Raw genomic sequence first — 24,251 nt, 5'->3', positions numbered from 1 at the left:
GGGCATCTGACCCCCAAAATATGTCCAATGCCGCCATAGTATCCCAAAATCCCAGGGAGAGGCAGCAGCGCTGTGTGTTTGTGCACAGGGATGGTTTAGCAGCACAGCTGAATTTTGGGAACCCTGGTGGTAATTTCAGCATCTCCTTAAGTATCTGCAACACCCAGAGCAGATCAGGGGCATTGGCCCAAGCAGCTCCAGTTTTACCCCATTTATCCCTCTGAAGCCACTGCTCCTATCCCTGGCTGTCCCTGGAGCTGCAACTGAAGCTGCAGAGCCCTCGGGTCTGCGGTTCTGCTCTCAGACTCCTCCTCCTTCTCCTCCTCCTCCCCCCCGTGGCTGGAGCCCCCTGAGGAGGCCTGGCACTGTCAGCAAGGAGCACCTGCTTTCCTCAACATCGCAGGGGAATTTAACATTCCCAAAGATGCTGTGCCTGGGCTGCAGGAGAAAAAGGGAGTGAAAGGCCGAGGGTTTTCAGGAAGTGTGGTGTAAAGCCAGGAGAGGTGCTGTTGAGCACCTGAGACCTGCCTGGGGTTGGTGCTGCCTTCTTTCTGTTCGGCATCAGGGAGAGCAATCGCAGGAGTTTAGCAGGGTGTGTGCCTGGCCCCGGGACACTGCTACGCTGCCACTGGGCACTGGGAGCCAAGCTGCTGCCTTCGTCTGTCCTGCCCGGGCACTGCCGGGGATGGTGCCGGGACCGATTGGTGCCCCTGAGTTTGCAAAAGGAGCGATTTCCTCTCGTCCCTCCCGACGAGGCCGCCATGGCCCTGAGGGGTTCGAGCGGCACCGGGGCGCCCCCTGCTGGCTGTGAGTGCTCCCTGCAGCGCCCCCTGCTGGCCGTGAGTGCTCCCTGCAGCGCCCCCTGCTGGCCGGGAGTGCTCCCTGCAGCGCCCCCTGCTGGCCGGGAGTGCTCCCTGCAGCGCCCCCTGCTGGCCGTGAGTGCTCCCTGCAGTGCCCCCTGCTGGCTGTGATCGCTCCCTGCAGCGCCCCCTGCTGGCTGTGAGTGCTCCCTGCAGCGCCCCCTGCTGGCCGGGAGTGCTCCCTGCAGCGCCCCCTGCTGGCCGTGGTCATAACTGCACAAAGATGAACAAACTGCCCTGAGCGGGTTGGAAATTTCTTTTCTTGTGTTGCTGTTTGTTCTGTTCTGTTCTAGAACTTTCCTAGCAATGAACTGTTATTCTTTTTCCTACATTTTTGCCTGGAAGCCCCAGAAACTTCACACTTAAAAAAATTTGGAGGCATAGGTCCTCTTTCCAATCCAGGAGAGTTCCTGCTTTCTATGGCAGGTGTTTCTCTTTTAAATCATGACAGTTTCCAACTCCTGGGTTCCAGCATGAATGGGGCAGGCACTTCAAGAGCAGACAAAGTCAGACACTTGGCCACCTCTTGCTCTGCTTTTTAAGCCCTTGGGCCACCAAGGGCCCTCTGCCAAGGTGGGACTCCTGGTCCCTCAGGTAATCAGGAGCTGGGTTTGGCAGAGCGTCACACTGTCCCCAGTGTGCTATGGCTGACAGACTGAATGACACATGGGGCCCTGTGCCACCAAAAGCAAGGCCTGACCCAGCCCTGCCACACACAGGTGTTCCAAAATATTTTGAGACATCAAACTTTTCCTATCCCTGACACCCCACCCTGTGCCATGGCCTGATCCTGACTGCTCTGGAAAAGGGGGAGGGTCCAGAATCCCCCCAGGCCCTTTGGGACATCATCATGTGGGGAACACAGCACAGGAGGGGTTTGAGACAGGGCAGAAGGGAATCCATAGCACTGGTTTTGAGTGGCAGCCCAAAATTGGAGAATCCCATTCCTAAAGCCCAACAGAGCTGAACAAAGAAACACCATCTCTGGCAGTTGAACCAAAAAGCTGCATTTTGGTGCCAGTAAGAGGGAAACGAGTCCTGTGTTCGCGTGGCACTGGGAGGAGAGATGTTGAGCCGTGGGTGTCCTGGGAGTGCTGAGAGGGGCATTGCAGAGGCACTGGGAGTACAGGGGTACTGGGAGAGAGAATGGGAACCACCTGGATCCACTGGGAGCAATGGAGAGGCACTGGGAGGGGAAAGAGGGAGCCCTTGGGGGTACTGGCAGCACAGTTTGGAAGGAATGGAGAAGTCTCTGAGGGTACTGGGGGCACTTGGATGTGGAATGGGGAGCCACTGGTGATAGTGGAAGGGGGGGTGGGGAAATCCTTGTGGGTTCTGGGGTCATGTGGAGCTCTGGATGCCCTGTGCTGCCTCACACTTGTGCCCACCTACCCGTGAATGTTGGGCACCCACGGGAACAGTGCAGGGGACACACATGTGTGGCTGCCCATGGGTGAGGTCCCCCAGTGCCCCCAGTGCCCCCAGAGCCCCCCAGTGCCCAGCCATGCCCCGAGTGTCACAGCACATTCCCGTAGATGTCCCCTCATTCCCGCAGTTGCCCATGGGTTGCTGGCAGCTCCACATAGGTCACCTGGGGATCCTGGAGTGTGGTGGGACAGGGGGACGCTGCAAGAGACACGGGCTGTGGCATCTGGGCGGGGGGACACTCATGGGTGACGTGTCCCTCTGCATGTGCCCCAGCCCGGACTCACCCCCCGTCTGCTTGGTGATCATGACGTGGGTGTACAGCACCTTCCCCTCCTCTGGGAGGGCCGGGGGCTCCGGGGGCGCCCTGAGGGAATCAAGGGGATGTGTGGGAGGGAATGGGAGGTCTTGGGGGTTGGGGTCAAAGACGAGAGTGTGGTTTGAGCCCCCTACTCACCTTTCCTGCTGCTTCCTGGCAGCTGCAAAGGAAAGAGGGGAGGGATAACTGTGGGGTCCCCAGGGTCCTGACCCTTCTCAGCAATCCTGAAATCCGACTACACCCTCAATATCCTCCAGGACCCCTGAGCATCCCTGATGCCCTCCAGAACCCCTGCTCTGTTCTCTGGACCCCCAGAGCCCCCTGAAGCTCAAGCCTGCCAGGTATGGGGTAGCCTCCACATTCCCCCAGGATCACTGAAAGAACCCCCAAAATCCCTGCAAGTCCCTCCAACACCACCCCAAATCCTTCAGGACCCTGACCAAAGGTCCTGAGCCATCATTGCCAAGTCAGAGGCTCTGGGTGCCACCCCATCACCCCAACAGGCAGGTGGTCCCCCAGCTCCCCAGGGTCCCCATGGTCCCCATTGTCACCCACCCATGTTGTTCCACCGATGCCAGCGCACAGCTACACCCAGGAGCAGGACCAGGAAGAGGAGGGACCCGCCAATGCCTGCGGCCACTGCTGGGGACAGAAGGGACAAATCGGGGTCACCTGTCACTCCAGGGGTCCTGCAATCCCAGTGACCCCGTGTGATCCCACCTCTGTTCCAGTGTCCAGTGGTTCCCTGTGGTGTCACCTCCAGGGCCAGCTCTGGGCTGAGTGCCTGGAACACGCGGTGCCCGTCCTGTCCCAGCTGGTTGGTGGCCATGCACTGGTAGGTGCCCGAATGTCCCACATCGATGTCCCCAAGATCCAGGAGGGGACCCCGACCCACTTCCTGCCCATCGTGCAGCCAGGTGAAGGTGACAGGGGCTGAGCCCACCTGCACCGAGCAGTTCAGGGTCACAGAGTCACCTGCATGCACCTGGAGTGCCGGGGGACCAGGGGCGATGGTGGCATTGGCCACGGGCACTGCGGGGACACAGACAGGGCTGAGGCCGGGGACAGGTTCTGGCACCTGGTGAGGGGGGATGAGGGAGTCTGCATGGTGACTCCTGGATACAGAGGGTCTCCTTCACCCAGGACAGTGACCCCATGGTGCTGGGGGTCATCATGAGGTGTGGGAGGAGAGCATGTGATGGATGAGGAGTGGGGGATGAAGATGAGATGAGGGTGAGGGGAAGGTGGGATGAGGGATGCCGTGTCCAAGGGTGGGGATGGCTGTCACCTGGTGGGGGGCACAGAATGGCGTGGGTGGGATGTGATGGGTGCCATGAGGAACATCAACGGGGGCATCACCCCAATGCCAAGGGTCTCAGTGCTCTGGGAGGGTCACGCTCAGTAGGGTGAATGTGACATGATGTGCAGTGGGGAATGTGACAGCTGGGCTTAGGGATGCATGGCTTGGATGTCCTGGGTGGGGATCCCTGGAGCCAGAGGGTCCCTGTTCGCTGGTCTGTGACACCAGGGCTGGCACTGTGAGCTGGGCTGGGGCTGGTGTGGGGGGGATGAGGTGGAATTTGGGATGTGTGGAATTGGGGATGCTGTGGGTGGGGTCACCCCCAGCCCACGGGTTCCACTCACCCACGACAGTGACGTTCAGAGTGGGGCTGTCAGCCACGCTGTCCCTGTTGCTGGCCCGGCACTGGTAGTGGCCGCTGTCATTGTCCCCAACGTGCCGCAGCTCCAGGCGGGGACCGGTGCCCAGTGGTGTCTGCGAACCCTCCCGGAGCCAGGAGAAGGACAGGGGACCTGTCCCCATGGCCACTGCGCAGCTCAGCACCAGGTGGTCCCCCAGTGCCACCTGTCCCCCGGGGGGCTGCACCGACAGGGACACACCAGAGAGCGGGACCCCTGTGGGGAGGACACAGGAGGGACTGGGGACATGGGACGAGTGGGGGACAGCAGGGAGCAGTGAGGGACTCATGGAGAGGGAGGATCAGAGAGGGCTGGGGGATCCCAGTGAGGAAGAAGGGGGCACAGAGACGGAGTGAGGCTTGGAAAGGGGTGGAAGGATGGGAGATTCAGCGAGGGGACACATGGAGAGGGTTGAAGGGAACCACAGGGAACGGTTTAGGGACCCAGACAGGGATGGAGGGACCTGTGGACAATTGAAGGGCCTCAGAGAGGGAGAGAGGAACCCAGGGATGGGTAAGGGGATCTGGGAGGGATGCAATGGGCAATGGGGGGACCCAGGGAGAGAGCTGGGAAGGAGAGGGGCACGCAGAGGATTGAGCAGGGATGGGAGATCTGGGAGGGCGGTGGGGGCTCCCCGTGCCCATCCCCGCACTCACTGCGCACCGTGACGCCGAGCCGGGCGCTGCTCTTCCGCACGGCCCCCCCCTCGGAGAGCACCTCGCACCTGTAATTCCCCGAGTGGGAGACCCCCACGGCGGGCACCAGGAGCTGCGGGGAGCCCTGCGGGCCCTGCAGCATCTGCCCGTCCCGGTAAAAGCTGTACAGGAGGGGGGCTCGGGGCCGCAGGGGGCTGGGGGTGCTGAGGCAGCTGAGATTGAGGGGGGACCCCTCGGGGAGCTCGGGGGGACCCTCCAGCACCGGCACCGGGAAGAGCTCTGGGAAGGAGATGGGGGTGGCGACTGTGACTCTGATTGCACTGAGAAGTGGCTTTGGGTGTGTCAGGATATTGGAGTTCCAGCCGTGGGAGTGCTCACCGTGCACTGTCACTGTCACCGGTGCTGACAGTGTCAATCCTGAGGCCCCCAAGCCCTCGCAGCTGTAGCGGCCGCTGTTGTGCAGCTTCAGGGGGGGCAGGGACAGCTTGGCGCCCCTGAGGGACCCCCCTAGATCCTTCCCGTCCTTGTAAAATCGCACCCTGGTGACACGGTTGTCCTGCCAGCCCCGGCAGCGCAGTGTCACCGTGTCCCCCTCCAGCAGCGCCCGTGCTGGCACCTGCAGCACCAGCGGGTCTGTGGGACAGGAGGGTCCCGTGTCACTGAGGAGCCCGAGACAGGTCCAAAGTGGGTGCCCACGGCACCGGGGACATCTGGCTGGAGTGTCCACTGCGCAGGAGGGTCCCAGGGACACCAGGAGCAGCCCCGTGGCACAGCTGTCACCACGGGAGTCCCAACACCCTGGGGTGCACTGGGATGCACTGGGATGCACTGGGATGTCCCTGTGTGCAGGGGACAGGCTCTCGCCTGTCACACGAGGGTTGTGAGGCCACCCACGGAGTGGAGCCCACCCAGAGTTATCAGGGAGCCACCCTGAGCATTTCAGATCCCCCCTCACCATTTGACACCATGACGGGGGGGCTGAGCCCACTGCCGGGTCTCTGACACTGGTAGGTGCCACTCTCGGTGACAGGGAAGCAGTCACGTCCCTCCTGCCCCCAGCGCCACCCGTCCTTGTACCAGGTGGTGGCACGGGCGGTCCCCGAGCCCTGGCAGGTCAGTGTCACCCGGTCCCACAGCACCGCCGGCGTCCAGGGGGGCTCCACCAGGAGCTGGGGGGTCTGGGCACCTGCGGGGGACAGGGGACACCAGCCTGCCAGGGCCACCAAGGGGCTGGGGACAGCGGGGTGGGGGCATGGCATCCCCCGAGGACTCACCAGCGAGGCTGAGGGTCTGGGCTGGAAGGGAGAAGGGACAGGGCAAGGTGGAATTGGCTCCGCGGGGGCAGGGTGTGAGGCTGTCCCCGAGCTGTCCCCGTGGGGACACGGCTTCTTGTGGGAAAATGCCCGGGCACGGTCCCCAACAGGTCTGGAGAGGCTCCCAGGGGACAGCTCTGTGTCACACGTCCGGGTGGCACGGACGCCTCGGGGACAGGGACACCACGGCCAGCCCGTGCTGGCACAGCTCACCCCCGCCAGCCCCACGGCCACATCCCCGTGGTGCTTCTCCCCTTGTCCCTGTCCCCACAGCTGCCCCAGCCCCGTGGAGCCAAACCTGACATCCCTGTCCCCTGAAACTCTGTCCCCCATCCCTGTCTCCACATCCCTCTCCCACATCCCAGTTCCCCTTTTCCTGTTCCCAGGGCCACCCCAAAACCCCGGTCACACTGAGGAGCCACTGGCTCTGTCCCCCACTGGCTGTGCTGGCCTTGGGGACCTCAGGGGACCCCGCAGCCCCCCTGTGCCCCCTCCCCACCCCTCTCTGCCTCACCAGGGCCCGTCCCCAGGGTCATCAGGCCCGTGCCCGGGGCACTCACCCCACAGGAGCAGAGCCACCTTCCCGGCCATCCCGCTGTCCCCGGCCATGGGCACTGGCTGTCACTCACTGCTGTGGCTGTCCCCTGTCCCCTGTCTGGCGGCTCTTCGGATGAAGGGACAGGAAACGAGGTCAGCTCTCGTCCCCATGTGTAGGTGGCCCTCGGTGGGGGCAGGGTGGGACAGGATGGGGGCAGGGTGGGGACCTTGTAGGACATGGAGGTGATGGTGGGACATGGTGGGGACAGGATGTTGCCGGAATTTGGAGGCTGAGGAGGTGCAGGGAGCCAAGGATGGGTGTCCAGGGGACTGGAGTTCCAGGGATGGGAATGGGGGTCCCAAGGGTTGGGTGGATTCAAACTCAGGGATGAGAATCCCAGAACAATGTGGCCTTCAGGGATTTGTGATCATGGGACGGACCCCAGGGATTGGGGTGTCAGGGAAAATGGGAGTCCTGGGGGAATCTTGGTCCCCAAGGGAAGGGAGGGGTCCCAGGGGCTGGAACTACCAGGATGAGGGTCCTTGGGAATGGAGATCCTGGGGAGTGGAGGTCATGGCATGGGGGTCCCAGGGAAGAGGGGACAGAAGGAATGGTTGTCCCATGGTTGGGTTCCCAGGGGAATGGGGGTGCCAGGGATGGGCAGTGCCTGGGTAGGCCCCATGGGTCACCACTCCTACCCTGGGTGCCTCAGATTTTGGGGTGACCCAGGGCCCAACGTTGCCCCCCTGGAGTGTTTCCTGGGCAGGCATCACATGGGGGTCCTGAGCAGCTCTGCTTCTGTGCCCTTCCCACGCTTGACTTTTTCCTCTCTTTATTTCTCTGGTTTCCTTATTTTCTTCACTTTTGTGCCATTCCCCACCACTCCCAGTTCTTGGCTCAGAAATCCTGGGGAGCAGCTGGGCAGAGAATGGGTTGGGGGGGAATCCAGGGAGGGAGAAAAAGGGGTGAGGGGTCTCCAGGGAGGGGTGGGGAGGCTGTGGGGGATGGGGGTGTCCAGCTGTGCCCCCCAACACTTTCACTTTCTCTCTCCTGCAGCAGAAGGAAGAGGCTGTTTGTGCTGAGAGTCACACAGGGGGGGAGTTCTGTCCTGGGGGGGCACATCCAGGGGTTCCTGTCCTGAGGGGATCCTGTTCTGGGGGTGACACGTTCTGGGCAGATTTTGTTCCAGTGGTGACACATCCCAGCAGGGGAGATCCTGTCCTGGGGGATGGTGGTTCTGGGCAGGGTCCCTGGACACATTCCCTGAGGAAGTCCCTGTCCAGGGTAGGGCACGGGGGGCCCTGCCAGCCCCCTCTGTCCTCAGTGGGGCACTGTGACCTCTGTGACATCTGGGGTGCCCCAATTTGGGGTGTGACCCGGCCACTCTACACCCCCTCATTGGCTGCCCCCACCCATCTGGGAGCCCTCAATCCCCATTTGGGAACCCTCACAGGTGCAGCACCTCGGCCCCATCCCACAGCCCATCAAGATCATTCTGTGGGGGAAAAACCCCAGCAGGGATGAGTGGGGAGGGGGATGGACATGGCCTGGTGCCAGTCAGGAAGGGCACAGACACCCCAAAAACACCCAAAGCCCACCCTCATACCCAAAACCCCTGCAGGGTCTCAGTGCTGGCAACCAGGAGATGGATGAGACCCTGCACATGGAACACTTGTGATGCTCTTGGGGGGCTTCCCCCTCCCTCTCCTGCTCCCCAAAATCCCCTGCATGACATTTCTGTCCTGAGGGCTTAGCAACACTGGGTTTATTGGGTTTTGGGAGAAATTCTGTTCCAGACATCTCCATTTTCACTTGACCCCCGCAGGATCTGAGCCAGCAAGAGCAGCTTGGGAATGGAGCTCCAGGCAGGAAGGAGCTCCCAAACTGCTCCTCCTTGAAGCCAGTGGCCATCCAAGTGTGGGGCCCAGCCATGGCCCAGCCCAGGGCACAGGGATGGGCACTGGCCAGCCCTGCTCTGGCCAGCCCCAGGTGGCAGCCAGGACCTGAGGCTCCCCCTGCCCCCTTGGCTTTGATTCTCGCAGCTCTCGAGCTGCTGCAAAGGTGAGAATTCTGTGGGGGAAAAAGGCGTGGCTGTGGTTTGCTCAGCCCTGCAAGAAGCACAAAACCCGGTGTGAGCCCCAGCAGTGGCTCTGCCAGGGCCTTTGATGGTTTTCAGAGCAGGGCTGACTGGAAACCCCCCCTGCGGGGGCAGCTGCGAGGGAACCAGTCCGGAAATGCAGCAATTGATCATTTGGTCCCTGTGCACAAGGGACTGAGAGAGCCCCAAAACTGCTGCAAATCCCACAAGGATCTGCTCAACCTGACCGGGACCCTCCTCGGCCCGAGCTGAGCAGGCAGAGCTGAACAAACCAAAACCATTTCTCCCAGTTTAATCCTAAAGATGCTTTTTGTGTCCAATGAGAGGGACAAGGGTCCTGTGCCCCCTGGCACTGGGGGAGGGAATGGGGAGCCCCTGGGGATACTGGGAGCACTGGGAGCACTGGAACGTGGAGCTCTGGCAGCCCCAGATGGGACCCACCACTCGTGGCCACCTCCTGGTCAGGGTGGGCACCCATGGGAGCCTGGGGGGTGCCAAAGGGGGGGTGCCCTAGGAAAGGAACCCCCAGTGCCCCCAGTGTCACAGCACGTTCTCGTAGATGTCACCGGGGTCCTGCTGTCGTCCTTGGGGTCCCAGCAGCTCTGTGTGGGTCACCTGGGGGATGTGCTGGGCGGGGACCTGAGAGAGACTCCAGGGTTGGAGACCTGGGTGGGGGTGACACCCGTGGGTGACGTGTCCATGTACCCCCCCATACTCACCCCCTACCCACTCAGTGCCCACAGCATGGGGTTCCATCATCACCCCTCCTCCAGGGTGTCCTATGGGGATAACTGGGGTTCTGGGTGGAGTCTGGGACGGGGGGGGAAAAGGGGAGTCCTGGCCAGACCCTCCCACTCACCTGTGCTGGGGCTTCCTGGCAGCTGCAAGGACAAGGGGAGGGAGTGACCATGGGGACCCCGGGACCCCTGACCCTTCCTGGGACCTTGACAGCTCCAACAACCCATGGAATACAAAAATTCCCACTGCACCCCCGATTCCCACTGCACCCCTGATTGCCCCCAGACATTTCAATCACCCCTGAATCCCCCAGAACTTCTGCACCACCACAGTGCCCCCATTGTCCCCCGTGCTCCCGACCCTCTGAGCAACAAAACTCGAAGCCTGGCAGGTAGGGGCACCTCTCAAACTCCCCCAGGACCCCAGAAAGATCCCCCAACATCCTTGCATGACCCTCCAAGAGTTCCCAAAACCCTCCAGGAGCTCCCAGTGCCACATCAATATTCCTGAAATCCCATCCATGGATGCCACTGGAGTCCAACCAAGACCCTCCAAATTCTCCCCACAGCTCTCAGTACCCCCAGCCGAGGTCACTGCGGGCTCAGTTTCCCCCAGCCCAGGGGCCCTGGGTGCTGCCCAATCTCTGCCCCCACTATGGGGCCTTCCCATCACTCCAGTGCCTCCCACTTCCCCGAGGGTCACAACTTTTGTTGTAGAATGTCACAGATGTCACCGGGTTCCCACGGTTGCCCATGTGGCCCCTGCAGCTCCACATTGGTCACCTGAGGATCCTCCACCATGGGGGCTCCGTGGGAATAAGGGGATGTGTGGAAGAGGATGGGAGGTCCTGGAGGTTTGGGGAAAACACAAATCATGGTCAAAGCCTGCACTCACCTTTCCTGGTGTTTCCTGGCATCTGCAAAGGAAAAATGGAGGGGTGACTTTGATTCCCCATCCACCTCCGGGAATCCTGAACCTCCACCAGACCCTCAATTCCCTCCATTCCACCCATGTGGATCCACCAGTGAAAGGCCACAATGATACCCATGAGCAGCACCAGGAACAAGAGGGACCCAACCACCCATGCAGCCTCTGCAGGAAATAGAGAGGGACACACTGGGGTCCCCGGGGTCACCCCAGAGGTTCTGCAATCCCAGTGACCTCATGAGCTCCCCTCCTGTGCCCTGTTCCATTTGTGTCACTGCCAAGGACAGAGCAGGGGGTGAACCTGGGTCATCTATGATCAAGGGATTGCAGACCCACATAGGAACCCCGAGTGACCCCACCTGTGCCTCCATGTCCCCAGGGTGTCACCTCCAGGGCCAGCTCTGGGCTGAGTGCCCGGAACACGCCGTGCCCGTCCTGTCCCAGCTGGTTGGTGGCCACGCACTGGTAGGTGCCTGAATGTCCCACATCGATGTCCCCAAGATCCAGGAGGGGACCCCGGGCCACGTCCTGCCCATCGTGCAGCCAGGTGAAGGTGACAGGGGCTGAGCCCACCTGCACTGAGCAGCGCAGGGTCACGGGGTCACCTGCATGCACCTGGAGTGCCGGGGGACCAGGGGTGATGGTGGCATTGGCCACGGGCACTGCGGGGACACAGACAGGGCTGGCACCTGGCGTGGGGGAACGGGGGGACGGGAGGTATGGGTTTGATGGGGAAATGTCGTGGATGGGGTGACCTCATGGGGAGTCTACAGAGAGCGATGAGGAGACACAGGCCAGAGGCTGGGGAACTCAAGAAAGATGTCTGGGGGTGTTTGTGGTTGAATTGTTCCCTTTTCTTTCTGTGGAATTTTTCCTATTGTTATGCTAAGTATTTGTGGCTACACCTTAGTAGCAATAGTTTTCTCTCGCAGGGGGTGGGGGATAGGGGGACACCGGAAAAGGAAAGGTGGGACAGGGGTCTGGGGGGGCTCTCGCTCTCTCGCTTGGCTCGTGGAGTGGGAGGACGGCCCGGTCTCTGATCTGGCATCTCCCCTGCCATCCCAGCGCTGAGATCCACGCTCCCTGCTATCAAACACCGCTCTGCTCCTCTCCCACCTCATCCTCCTACCTCCGGACACTCTGCTGAGCACCACGACCGACACCGTGAGGGGGAGTCGCCTCCCCATCCCTCTCACCCCTGGGCCCCCGCCATCACCCAGCCCTCTTCAACTGTGCGGGACCTGCCCTGCCCCCAGCACCGGGAACTGAGCGCAGGGAGACGGCCTGGCCTTAAGGCGGGGCCCGCCCGCTCGCCGGGGGTGGCGTTTTCGGCTCTCGGGCTGGTGCCGTGGCCGGCAGCCGGGGCTGGACTGTGGCCAGGGTTGTGTTGAGCTCGCCGAGGCTTTCCCCGGCCCCTTCCCCGAGAGCCCCGAGCATGGCTCGCTCGGCTGAGGTGGCTGCGCCTCCTTTCCCTCTCCCGACCTGTTTGCCGGAGTGTCCGTGTCGGAAGGGCCGCGGGGACGTGCAGTGGGGCGTGTGGCCTCGCCTCGGCCTCGCCCGCTTGCCTGAGGGGCTCGGTGACGGGAGTCGCCCGATGAAGTTTGCGGGCCGGGGTGGCGGCACCCTGTCCCCGCCGTGTGTTGTTGAAGTCGTCCCCCTTCCTCGGCCCTAAGCCGGGGACCCGCTTAGCGGGCGGAATTTTTCAGGGTTGGCGGCGGTGGCAGTGGCCGGAACCCGGCAGAGCCCCTGGGAATGTCGTGGGTGAGGCTGGAGAGCGAGAGATGTCGATGGAGGGGTTGGGGGGAGTGAGAGGCACGGGCCTCGCCCCCAGCCCTGGCCCATGACCCCCGTGGCTAACATGGGTTGTATGACACACCCTGTGCTTTTTATTTGTTTTTTATTTTTGGTCACTGTTTGCCGTCCCCCGGGTTTTCTGGAGGGAAGCCGATTGCTGCGGGGTGGGCAAAAGCCGCTGGCCCGTGGCATGGTCGGTGGCAGCTTCTCCCACACTTGGTGGATGGGTTTCCTGGGGGCGGTGAAACGTGGCCTGCCACGGCCGCCCCTGCCCGTTGTGCACTTTTCTCACTAGGGAAACATCCTTCCATGTCGGCTCTCCCAATCATTGTGAAGCAGAATTCACCAGGCCTTGGATTGTTCACCCACTGATAGTGAACGTGAGCTGGGTTTACACCGTTGTGAGACAGGTTAGTTTTACTCTAGTGATGATGTGTTGTTGCAACAGGCTGCTCCTGCTCCTTCTAAATTTCTTTCTTGAAGTGTGTCCATCCTTCCTGGACCCTTTTGTTCAGAAGGACTGTTCCCCTTGAAATATCAGTACCTGATTTGGTACTCTCCAAAACTGTATCCTGAATAGACCAAAGTGTGCCCTCCGTAATTCCAGTGTAGAAGTTTTATTGATGCCACTCCTTGTTTCACAGAATATTGAAAACTGGATTATTTCATGGTCACTGTACCCCAGGCAGCCTCTGACCACCACATCTCTCACCAGCCCTTCTCTGTTTGTGAACAGCAGGAGACAGAGCTTTCCTTGGGAGTGAGAGTGTTACCAAAAATTTGTTCAAATTAAAAACTCCTTAACACCAATGCAGCATTAAAAAGCAGCATTCTTTATTTGGCTGGATACACAGGGGGACAGCTCCTCCCAAAGCCGTGCATGCTGAGCACAGGAAATTTCTGTTTATATTCTGTACTCTGCAAACTATTCATTGATTGTCCTGAACTAAACAGACATATGATAATCATTTCCCCAAAATCATTAACATATTTTCCCTCCTCTTTACCCATTGGTTCTTCTGTCCTGGGGGTCTCTCTGGTGGTCCCTGGTGGTCATTAACCCCAACGTTCCAGTTCAGCCTGGCTGAGTTGGCAGGACACTGAGGCTGGGGAACTTCCAGTTCCCCTTCTCACACAACGGGCATTGTGCAGGTTCCAAAGGCCAGTGGTTTTGGAGAACAGGAATTGTGTTAGCTCACCTGGGGTGGGCAGTTTATCATCTGGTAACATGAGGTCACAGAGTGGGCTGTGACCTCATAAGAGTGGGTTATGTGAGGTCATTGAGCAGCTACGACATCATAGGCTGTCTCTGTGACATCACAGGGCAGAGATGGGACATCCCAGAGAAGATGATAACATCACAGAGCAGGCTGTGACAGCACAGGACAGAAGTCTGACATCACAGAGCTGACTGTGACATCACAGGGCAGGCTGTGACATCACAGGAGGGGCTGTGTGACATCCCAGCAGGGCTGTGTGAGGTCACTGGGTTGGTCACTCTGCCCCAGCCCCCCCTCACAGTTGCCCCAGACAAGTCCAATGCTGTTCATGCCCAGCAGGGTCCCCTGTCCCCTGGGATCCCCCTGGTCCACCTGGAGCCACAGCCTCCCCCAAGGATGTTCCACAAATCAACCCCAGAGCCTGACACGGGGACAAGGGGCCAGGGCTGTGTGACCAGGACATCAAGGACATGGATTATCCAGGTCACTGGGACCTGGTTTGGGTTCCCCAGGCAGGAAAGATGTCTGGGGCTGGAGCAGGGTGAGGGAAGGGCCTCCCAGGTGGGGCTGGAGCCCTTTGGCTGTGAGGAGAGGCTGAGGGAGTTGGGCTTGTCCAGCCTGGAGCAGGGAAGGCTGAGGGGCTCCTCATGCCAGCCTGGCAGTGCCACCCAGGAGCTGATGGAGAACACAGAGCCAGGCTCTTCACTGGGGGGGCTGGGGGGGACAAAAGTCAATGGGTGGAAGGGGAATGAGGGCAGATCAGACATGTGGGAATCCTTTGTTCCCATGGGCTCAGACAGGTTCTGAGATGCTGCCCCATCCCTGGCCTTTGGGATTTTCCAATCCACACCAAATCAAGCCTTGAACCACTTGGTCTGACCCAGTTTCTGACAGGCTGGGCTGCAGACTCCCTGAGGTCCCTTCCAACATCAGCTCCCTGATGATCCCTGGACGATGCTGCTCCTGATTTTGGAATGGGCTGGAGCAGATGTTTTATGGGACAGGAGCCCTCTGGGGCTGTAGGGGACCTGCAGCTTGGAAGGTGCACGAGCACATCTCATTAGCTGGGGCATTTGAGTACTTCACAAAATGTCAAAAATTTCCCACCAGAAGAGAATGGAAATTTCCTGGATATGTACTGATGGCAGGACAAGAGATACTGATCTTCCCCTGTACCTGTGTTACCACTACACTGTCTATTATTTCATGGCCCTCTTCATTTGGGTGTTTCCACCTCTCCTGTTTAAATGGCCATGTCTAAGGACATTTCTTCATTAGACCAGCTCCTATGGCTGTGCCATTGCTCCCAGATTTCCTCCTCCAGTTGTTCTCTGGTCATTCCACATTAGTCAACATCTTAATTGTGTCTACATCTATCACAGAATCACCCTTTCTAATGTCTGTGTCTAAAACTGTTCCTGTATGGAAATACCTTGTGCATGGTGGATACATCAGATACTGCTTTGACATTGCACAGAGCTGAGGAAAGAATTTTGCAGTTTATTGAATTTTATCATGGGTACTTTGTTTTATGTTGGCCACGAAGAGAAACCTTCTGTGCCTCTGAGTCCCACCAGTTGCTGACCCCCAAAGGACACAAACCTGATGAGTTGTGGTTCCCACTGCAGTGGTGGCACTTGCACCTCTCTCCACAGCCACAGCAGAGCTCCCTTGTCCCAGAAAGTCCCTGGCAATCAGGGATGAAGGAACCAGGACAGGCTGTGGGGATCAGGGGCAGGGCACAGCCAGGGATTTGGGGTGGTTGTGAGCCCAGGGCAGGTCCCAGCCCTTGGCCTTGGTGAACCTCATCCAATTGTCCTGGGCCCATGGCTCCAGCCTGTCCAGATCCCTCTGCAGAGCTTCCTGCCCTGCAGCACAGCCACACTCCCACCCAGCTTGGGCTCACCTGGACACTGACTGAGGGTGCCCTCCATGCCCTCGTCCAGATCAGCATTAAAGAGATTTCACTGCCCTGGCCCCAATCCTGAGCCCTGGGGACACCCCTGGATGTGACTCCATTGCCCAGCACTCCTTGGGCTGGACTTGTGTTTTTTATGGAGCTGTGCCTGCCTTTGGTTTTGTTTGCTGACAATAAATGAACATCCCTCTGTGTCTCAGGCAGCTCCTTCTCCAAGGAAAGCAGGTGGGAGTTGGTGCCAAGGAGCTGAAAGCTGCAGGCACAGCCTGGAGGGGAGGGTGCTCAGATTTGCACAAGGCTGCTCTGAGTGCCAGGGCTTGGATGGGGGAAATGGTCGGGAGGGAGTAGGGACAGAGTGTGATTGATTGTCAGCCATAAAGAGTCTTGATTGTCATCTCTATTCAGACTGCATTAGGAGGTTTTGGGGATAAATATCAACTGCAGATTGCTGATATCAGTGTATAAAAAGGAAAATAATAAATCGGAAAAAAAGTGCTTTTCTCTTTTTATTTTAAATATATTAGAAATGGAGTGAAAGCTTAGACAAGTCCTGCCCTATGCTCAGGTTTCTGGCAGTAACTCTGTTTCAGACAATCTGCACCCCAAATTGCTGTTGCTCCCAGGTTCTTTAGAATAGCTGATTAGGTCTATTATAAAATGAATTATTTACTGAATGGATTCAAGATTAACAGACAAGAGACTTTAAATGAACTACTTACTGCACAGGATAAATAAAAGGAGTCCAGGTAGATACAAACACAGTGCACAATAAAGTTTCCTATATTACAGCTAGTGAAGAAATAGCAGAGATCAGGAGTTTATGTAATTTACCACCAAACTGATGAGGGAGTACACAGGGAGCCCTTTCACTCAGCTGCCAGAAAAGGAACCATAAAGATGAATCCAGACTTGGGAGGGAAACCCACCCATTTGCAGGGACTATGCACAAGATTTCTGCTTGGTGAAAGTTCTGTGTGGTTTTTATAGTTTGTAAAGTGAAGTGTGTGTGTCTCGGTTTGAAAGACAGGTATGGTCTAAGGAAAGGCAGGAGCCCCTTTTCTGCGATGCAGAGTGCAACCCCCTCCCTTTTAATTATTTTAGGTCCAATTCAGACACCTTCAGGCAGGAGATATGGGGATGAGAATAACAGTTCTTTACTGGTATTTAACAAAGCAGAAAAAACAACAACAGCTATAAAAATTGGCAACAGAAACAGTCTAGCTCCACTCCAGTCCCTTCTGGCCGCAGGCCGTCTCCCTGTGCTGTTACCGGTGCTGTGGGGGCAGGGCAGGTCCCGCGCAGTTGAAGAGGGCTGGGTGATGGCGGCCGCGGCCCAGGGGAGAGAGGGGATGGGGAAAGTTACTCCCCCCTCACGGTGTCGGTCGTGGTGCTCAGCAGAGTGTCCGGAGGTAGTAGGGTGAGCTGGGAGAGCAGCGGAGCGATGTCCAAAGGCAGGGAGCGTGGATCTCAGCGCTGGGATGGCAGGGGAGATGCCAGAGCAGAGCCCAGGTTGTCTTCCCCCTCCAGGAGCCAAGCGAGAGAGAGGGCCCCGCTCCAGACCCCCCTATCCCACCTTTCCTTTTCCGGTTCCCCCCCCCTCCCCCTCCAGCCACCCCCCTACGAGAGAACATTATCTGTCGTTTTAAGGTGTAGCCACAATTACTTAGCATAACAATGGGAGAAATTCCACAGAAAGAAAAGCGAAGCATTCAACCCCCAACATTATCCACCCCTGAATTTCTCCCATACTAATATGCTATATCAAATTAAACTGTTACATTATATATACATACATGCAGTTAGAGACATAGGCACAGTACTATAGGTATTTCACCCTAAAACAAGGTCTCCTTGGGGTATGCATCTGGTCTCTCCATTCTTTTGCATCACCCACCAGGTGCAACCTGGTCCTTGAGCGAATACAACTCCATGGATGGGATTGTCTTTGCTGGAGGCAGGATTCACCCAAACAGTTTTTCCTAGCATACTTCTCATGTGTACCACTGGAACCTTATCTCCATTCGATATTCCCAAGGGCTCAGACTGGGCAGGGCCTGCTCGGTTAGTGGAACCTCGGGTGTTCACTAACCAGGTGGCCTTTGGTAGATTAATCTCCCAGTTCTTGAAAGTTCCCCCACCCAGTGCCTTCAAGGTGGTTTTAAGCAGGCCATTGCACCGTTCAACTTTCCCTGCAGCTGGTGCATGGTAGGGGATATGGTACACCCACTCAATGCCGTGTTCTCTAGCCCAGGTGTTTATAAGGCTGTTCTTGAAATGAGTCCCATTGTCTGACTCAATTCTCTCAGGGGTACCATGCCTCCAAAGAACTTGTTTTTCCAGGCCCAGGATGGTGTTCCGAGCAGTGGCATGAGGCACAGGGTAGGTCTCCAACCATCCAGTGGTGGCTTCCACCATGGTCAGTACATAGCGCTTGCCCTGGCGGGTTTGAGGCAGTGTGATGTAATCAATCTGCCAGGCCTCTCCATACTTATATTTGGACCATCGCCCCCCATACCAGAGGGGCTTCACCCGCTTGGCTTGCTTGATGGCAGCGCACGTCTCACAGTCATGGATAACGAGAAATACTGTCCATGGTTAGATCCACCCCTCGGTCTCGTGCCCACTTATATGTGGCATCTCTGCCCTGATGACCTGAGGCATCATGGGCCCATCGAGCCAGGAACAACTCTCCCTTGTGCTGCCAGTCTAAATCTATCTGCGACACCTCTATCTGTGCAGCCTGATCTACCTGCTCATTGTGTCGGTGTTCCTCATTAGCCCGACTCTTGGGGACATGGGCATCTACGTGACGGACTTTCACAGGCAGCTTCTCTATCCGGGTGGCAATGTCTTTCCATTCATTGGCAGCCCAGATTGGTTTTCCCCTACGTTGCCAGTTAGCCTTTTTCCACCTTTCCAGCCATCCCCACAGAGCATTGGCTACCATCCATGAATCAGTGTAAAGGTAGAGTTTTGGCCACTTCTCTCTTTCAGCAATGTCCAGGGCCAGCTGAACAGCTTTGAGTTCAGCAAGTTGACTCGATCCACCTTCTCCTTCGGTAGCTTGTGCAACCTGTCGTGTGGGGCTCCATACGGCTGCTTTCCACTTCCGGTTCATTCCCACGATGCGGCAGGAACCATCAGTGAAAAGAGCATAGCATGTTTCATCTGCTGGCAGTTGGTTATATGGTGGGGCTTCTTCGGCCCGGGTCACCTGTTCCTGTTCCTCTTCGTCAGCAAGGCCAAAGTCTTCCCCTTCCGGCCAGTTGGTAATTATCTCCAAAATCCCAGGGCGATTCGGGTTTCCAATACGGGCGCGTTGTGTGATGAGGGCAATCCATTTACTCCATGTGGCGTCAGTGGCATGGTGGGTTGAGGGAACCTTTCCTTTAAACATCCAGCCCAGCACTGGCAGTCGGGGTGCCAGGAGGAGTTGTGTTTCTGTGCCAACCACCTCTGAGGCTGCTTGGACCCCTTCATAGGCGGCCAAGATCTCCCTCTCCGTCAGAATGTAGTTGGCCTCGGACCCTCTGTAGCTTCGACTCCAGAACCCCAGTGGTCGGCCTCGCGTCTCACCAGGCACCTTCTGCCAAAGGCTCCAGGACAGACCATGGTTCCCGGCTGCAGAGTAGAGCACGTTCTTCACATCTGGTCCCGTCCTGACTGGGCCAAGGGCTACTGCATGAGCAATCTCCTGCTTGATCTGGGCAAAGGCTTGCTGCTGCTCAGGGCCCCAGTGGAAATCGTTCTTCTTGCGGGTGACCAGGTAAAGAGGGCTCACAATCTGGCTGTACTCAGGAATGTGCATTCTCCAAAAGCCTATGGCACCTAGGAAGGCTTGTGTTTCCTTCTTGCTGGTTGGTGGAGACATTGCAGTGATCTTATTGATGACCTCACTGGGGATCTGGCGCCGTCCATCTTGCCACTTTACTCCCAGGAACTGGATCTCTTGGGCAGGCCCTTTGACTTTGCTCTTTTTAATGGCGAAGCCGGCTCCCAGCAGAATCTCAATGATCTTTTCTCCTTTCTGAAATACTTCCATTGCCGTATCCCCCCACACAATGATGTCATCAATGTACTGCAGATGTTCTGGAGCTCCACCCTTCTCCAGTGTAGCCTGGATCAGTCCATGACAGATGGTGGGGCTGTGTTTCCACCCCTGGGGCAGTCGGTTCCACATGTATTGCACACCCCTCCAGGTGAAAGCGAACTGAGGCCTGCACTCTGCTGCCAGAGGAATGGAGAAGAATGCATTGGCGATGTCAATGGTGGCGTACCACTTTGCTGCCTTGGACTCCAGCTCGTACTGCAGTTCCAGCATGTCCGGCACGGCAGCGCTCAGCGGTGGAGTCACCTCATTCAATGCACGATAGTCCACTGTCAATCTCCATTCTCCTTCCGATTTACGCACAGGCCAGATGGGGCTGTTGAAGGGTGAGTGGGTTTTGCTGACCACCCCTTGGCTCTCCAGCTCACGGATCATCTTGTGGATGGGGATCACGGCATCTCGATTCGTCCGGTACTGCCGGCGGTGCACTGTTGAGGTAGCAATTGGCACCTGTTGCTCTTTCACCCTGAGGAGTCCCACTGCAGATGGGTTTTCTGATAGCCCAGGCAGGGTGTTCAACTGCTTAATGCCCTCTGCTGCCACAGCAGCTATTCCAAAAGCCCACCTGAGTCCCTTTGGGTCTTTGTAATAGCCATTCCTGAGGAAGTCTATGCCTAGGATACATGGTGCCTCTGGGCCAGTCACAATTGGATGTTTCTGCCACTCTTTCCCAGTCAGGCTCACCTCAGCCTCCAGCAGAGTCAATTCCTGAGATCCCCCTGTAACCCCAGCAATTGAAACAGGTTCCTTTCCAACATGTCCTGATGGTATTAATGTACATTGTGAACCAGTGTCAACCAATGCTCTGTGTTCCTGTGGCTCTGATGTGCCAGGCCATCGGATCCACACCGTCCAAAAGATCCGGTTTTCCCGTGCCTCTCCCTGGCTAGAGGCAGGGCCCCTCTAGCCCTGGTTATTATTTCTCTCCTGGGCATACATACTGGAGGTTCCTTCAAGGGGATCTGACAGATCATCCTCCCTTCTGTAATACCCTGCACCTCCATGGGAGGCTGAGGCTACCCTCACTTTAGTGGAGTTCCCTCTGTTGGTGTTCCCCTCCCTGATTTGGCGCACCCGTGCTGCCAGGACAGAAGTGGGTTTCCCATCCCACCTTCTCATGTCTTCCCCGTGGTCACGTAGAAAAAACCACAGGTCAGCACGTGGGGTGTACCCTCTCTCCCTAGCTGGGGGGCGTTGGGCTCTACTTTTGGGGTCCATGACTCTCACTGGTGCTGCACTGATCTTCCTCACCTCTTCCCTTATCTCCTTCATCTCCTCCTTAAACTCCTCTCTGAGGTCCTTAGCCACAGCAGAGACATGAGCCTGCACTGGGCCAGCCATCATACTCTGATAATTCCTGAGCCTGTTGGCAACAGAACCCACTGTCACTTGGTTGGTATCAGCATCAATCATTGCAATAAAGGGGGTATATTGAGATGGGCCCAGGTTTGCCAGATTCCACAACATCTGCCCTGTGCACCTGACCTTGTCAGGGTCATTGTCATGCTGTCCATCCCTCCCAAAGAGCACCTCCAGTACTGCCACTTCTCTCAGCTTTTGGATCCCTTCCTCAAGGGTATTCCAACGTGTTCTCTGGTGGTACTCCTGCATTCTTTCCCTGTGGACAAATCTCTCTCTCACACTCATTAAAAGTCGCTCCCAGAGGGAAAGGAGACCTGTCTCCCTTACAAATACCTGGTCCACACCTGAGTCCTGGGTCAAGGCTCCCAAATTCCTTGCCTCAGTACCATCCAGTTGCACACCTGTACCCATAAGGTCCCAGACCCGCAGTAACCAGGTTGTAAAAGCCTCACGGCCCCGTCGTACAATGTCTTTTCGCAGGTTACGGAGACTCTCGTATGACAGGGACTCGGTGATGATCTCAACTTCTGGCTCCCCTGCTGGTTGTGAGGGGCCCCCTTCCTGACCCTTATTATCTAGGTGCCTTGTTTTCATCTTAGACTTCCTAGTTTCCACAGGGGCAACTGCTGCTGGCTGTGAGTGCCCTTGCAGTTCAGCTGGAACCTGGACAGATGTAACATCTGTGGGTCCCACTGCTGCACCACCAGAGTCTCCCTCTTTAAGGCAGGGGGAGGGTTTCTCACCAGCTGGGGAGAGGTACTCCTTCAGCATCTGGCCCATCTCACGTATCTCCTTTGCTAGCACCCCCACCCATTCTGGGTGGTTCCTTTCCGAGGTGGGCTGTGGAGCAGGGTCAAACTCTGGGGTAATATCCCTAGTCTCTGGGACAGGATCAGGCTCTGGGGTAACCTCCCTAGTCTCTGGGACAAGATCAGGCTCTGGGGTAACCTCCCTAGTCTCTGGGACAGGATCAGGCTCTGGGGTAACATCACTAATCCCTGGGGTAGGTATCAGGGTTGTTATCCAAGTCAATCTCCCCTTATCTCTGAATGTTAGATAGAACAGGTTTAACAGGGATATAAGCAACACTAGCCACAATATAATGTCATTAGCATTTAAAGTGGATTGGAACCCCTTGAAGACTGGTGGGGTGAACTTCAAAAACCCTGTGATGGGTTGAGAAAAAATTTCACCTGCTGCCACTTCCTCACAGTAAGTACCATTATTGAAGTAGCCCCAGAAACACACACTTAGAGTGTGATAGCTCTGAATCCATGTGGCCATCTTCCAGAGAAAATTAAAAATCCATGAATTCCTCAACTGATCAACCCACATAATAAACTGGATAATAGCCACAGTAACCTTGGTTATGAAACTCATGTTTAAAAAAGGGCTTGCAAATGGGAGAGATATAGCAGTGACCACATGGAGGCCAATCCAGGGTAAGCTGGACAGCATGGTGTCACCTACCACAAGCTTGGGTAATTTAAGAACTGTTATCCCTTTTTCTACCCCTCTCTCAGTGCCCTCAGGCAATGCCCCACGTTGGGCGCCAAAATCTGTCTCGGTTTGAAAGACAGGTATGGTCTAAGGAAAGGCAGGAGCCCCTTTTCTGCGATGCAGAGTGCAACCCCCTCCCTTTTAATTATTTTAGGTCCAATTCAGACACCTTCAGGCAGGAGATATGGGGATGAGAATAACAGTTCTTTACTGGTATTTAACAAAGCAGAAAAAACAACAACAGCTATACAAATTGGCAACAGAAACAGTCTAGCTCCGCTCCAGTCCCTTCTGGCCGCAGGCCGTCTCCCTGTGCTGTTACCGGTGCTGTGGGGGCAGGGCAGGTCCCGCGCAGTTGAAGAGGGCTGGGTGATGGCGGCCGCGGCCCAGGGGAGAGAGGGGATGGGGAAAGTTACTCCCCCCTCACGGTGTCGGTCGTGGTGCTCAGCAGAGTGTCCGGAGGTAGTAGGGTGAGCTGGGAGAGCAGCGGAGCGATGTCCAAAGGCAGGGAGCGTGGATCTCAGCGCTGGGATGGCAGGGGAAGATGCCAGAGCAGAGCCCAGGTTGTCTTCCCCCTCCAGGAGCCAAGCGAGAGAGAGGGCCCCGCTCCAGACCCCCCTATCCCACCTTTCCTTTTCCGGTTCCCCCCCCCTCCCCCTCCAGCCACCCCCCTACGAGAGAACATTATCTGTCGTTTTAAGGTGTAGCCACAATTACTTAGCATAACAATGGGAGAAATTCCACAGAAAGAAAAGCGAAGCATTCAACCCCCAACAGTGTGTCACTCAGAAATTCAAGGCTCATCTCCCTTCAGCTGCTCTCAAGGCCAGATGTTCATGGTCAGCTGGGAATTCCACCTCCCTGGCACCAGAGAGAACTCAGGACAGGACAGATGTCGGGCCTGGGTTATCTCAGCAATTCCTGAGAGGGGGAAGATGCCCTGAGTGATGGCCCCAGCTGATGGACAGAACAGATGAGCTCTGCTGGGCCATAGGGGAAGTCCTGCTGCAGGAACCTCATGGAACCAAGGGTCTGTTGTGACATTGTGATGGCTCCTGGAACCAAGGAGACCATGGGGACACCAATGAACCTCATGGAACCAAGGGCCTGTGTGGTACTGCACTAGAGAGAGAGAAAAAGAGAGTAAGAACAGCAACACACGTGGACTTCTTTAGGGGAAAAAGGCCAACTTTATTGAACAGACAGCCCATATTTAAAGCATGTTACAGAGAGTTAAGATAAGACAGTAACTCATTGGATAATTGGGAAAAACATCTGTGAGACCATACCTTAGAATGTGTCTCACAGAAAAACACCAGGTCTAATATTTATTGTGAATTCCATTCTGTTTTTCACCAGATTTCATGTTGTTTTGACCAGATTATCATCCTGGGAGAGATTCTCCTCAGCTGAAGCTAGAACCAGCTTATCAGCCTGGGAATGAAACTGAAAAGCTCCAGCCTGAAATATTTTTCAGGATGTAATTTTTCTAGCTTTCTAACAATGTGTCCACAGGTCTGTGGTGACACTTTAGAACCACAGAGACCATTGTTGAGTACAGAACCTCATGGAACCAAAAGTCCATTGTGACACAGCAAGGCCTCCTGGAACCTAAAAGAGCATTGTGACACCGTGGGACCCCATGGACCCAAATCTCCATTGTGACAGTGCAGAACCTCATGGAACCAAGTGTTTATGATGACAACAGCAAGGCCTTGTGGAACAAGGGAGTCCAGAGGTTTAAAACATTCCTTGTATGGTTCTGCCTTGGGGAAGG

The 24,251-nt window shown here is 56.9% G+C and overlaps 1 protein-coding gene across 1 annotated transcript; it reads right to left on the bottom strand.

Moving 5' to 3' along the window:
• Window positions 1-2,403: 2,403 nt before the first annotated feature.
• LOC148219343 (Fc receptor-like protein 4) lies at window positions 2,404-10,399 on the bottom strand. The gene is made up of 7 exons (XM_088157735.1): window positions 10,379-10,399; window positions 9,627-9,717; window positions 5,914-6,144; window positions 5,337-5,591; window positions 4,959-5,237; window positions 4,249-4,518; window positions 2,404-2,486 (listed from the first exon to the last, which is right to left on the bottom strand). The coding sequence occupies exons 1-7, from the start codon at window positions 10,397-10,399 to the stop codon at window positions 2,404-2,406; spliced, it is 1,230 nt and encodes a 409-aa protein (XP_088013861.1).
• Window positions 10,400-24,251: the final 13,852 nt, after the last annotated feature.

The sequence above is a fragment of the Sturnus vulgaris genome, unplaced genomic scaffold (genome assembly GCF_052056855.1).
Source record: "Sturnus vulgaris isolate bStuVul1 unplaced genomic scaffold, bStuVul1.hap1 Scaffold_155, whole genome shotgun sequence".
Lineage (NCBI taxonomy): Eukaryota > Metazoa > Chordata > Aves > Passeriformes > Sturnidae > Sturnus > Sturnus vulgaris.
The sequence above is the reverse complement of the archived record's forward strand: the minus strand, read 5'-3'. Positions and strand labels throughout refer to the sequence as shown.

Excerpts from the sequence above, each read along its gene's own strand:
- LOC148219343 (XM_088157735.1), bottom strand. The coding sequence starts at position 10,399 with ATGGGCAACCGTGGGAACCCG. Across the intron at positions 5,592-5,913 it reads CCCCGTCATGGTGTCAAATG|ACCCGCTGGTGCTGCAGGTG; the intron begins GTGAGGGGGGAT and ends CCTGTCCCACAG. Across the intron at positions 4,519-4,958 it reads GCTCGGCGTCACGGTGCGCA|GGGTCCCGCTCTCTGGTGTG; the intron begins GTGAGTGCGGGG and ends TCCTCCCCACAG.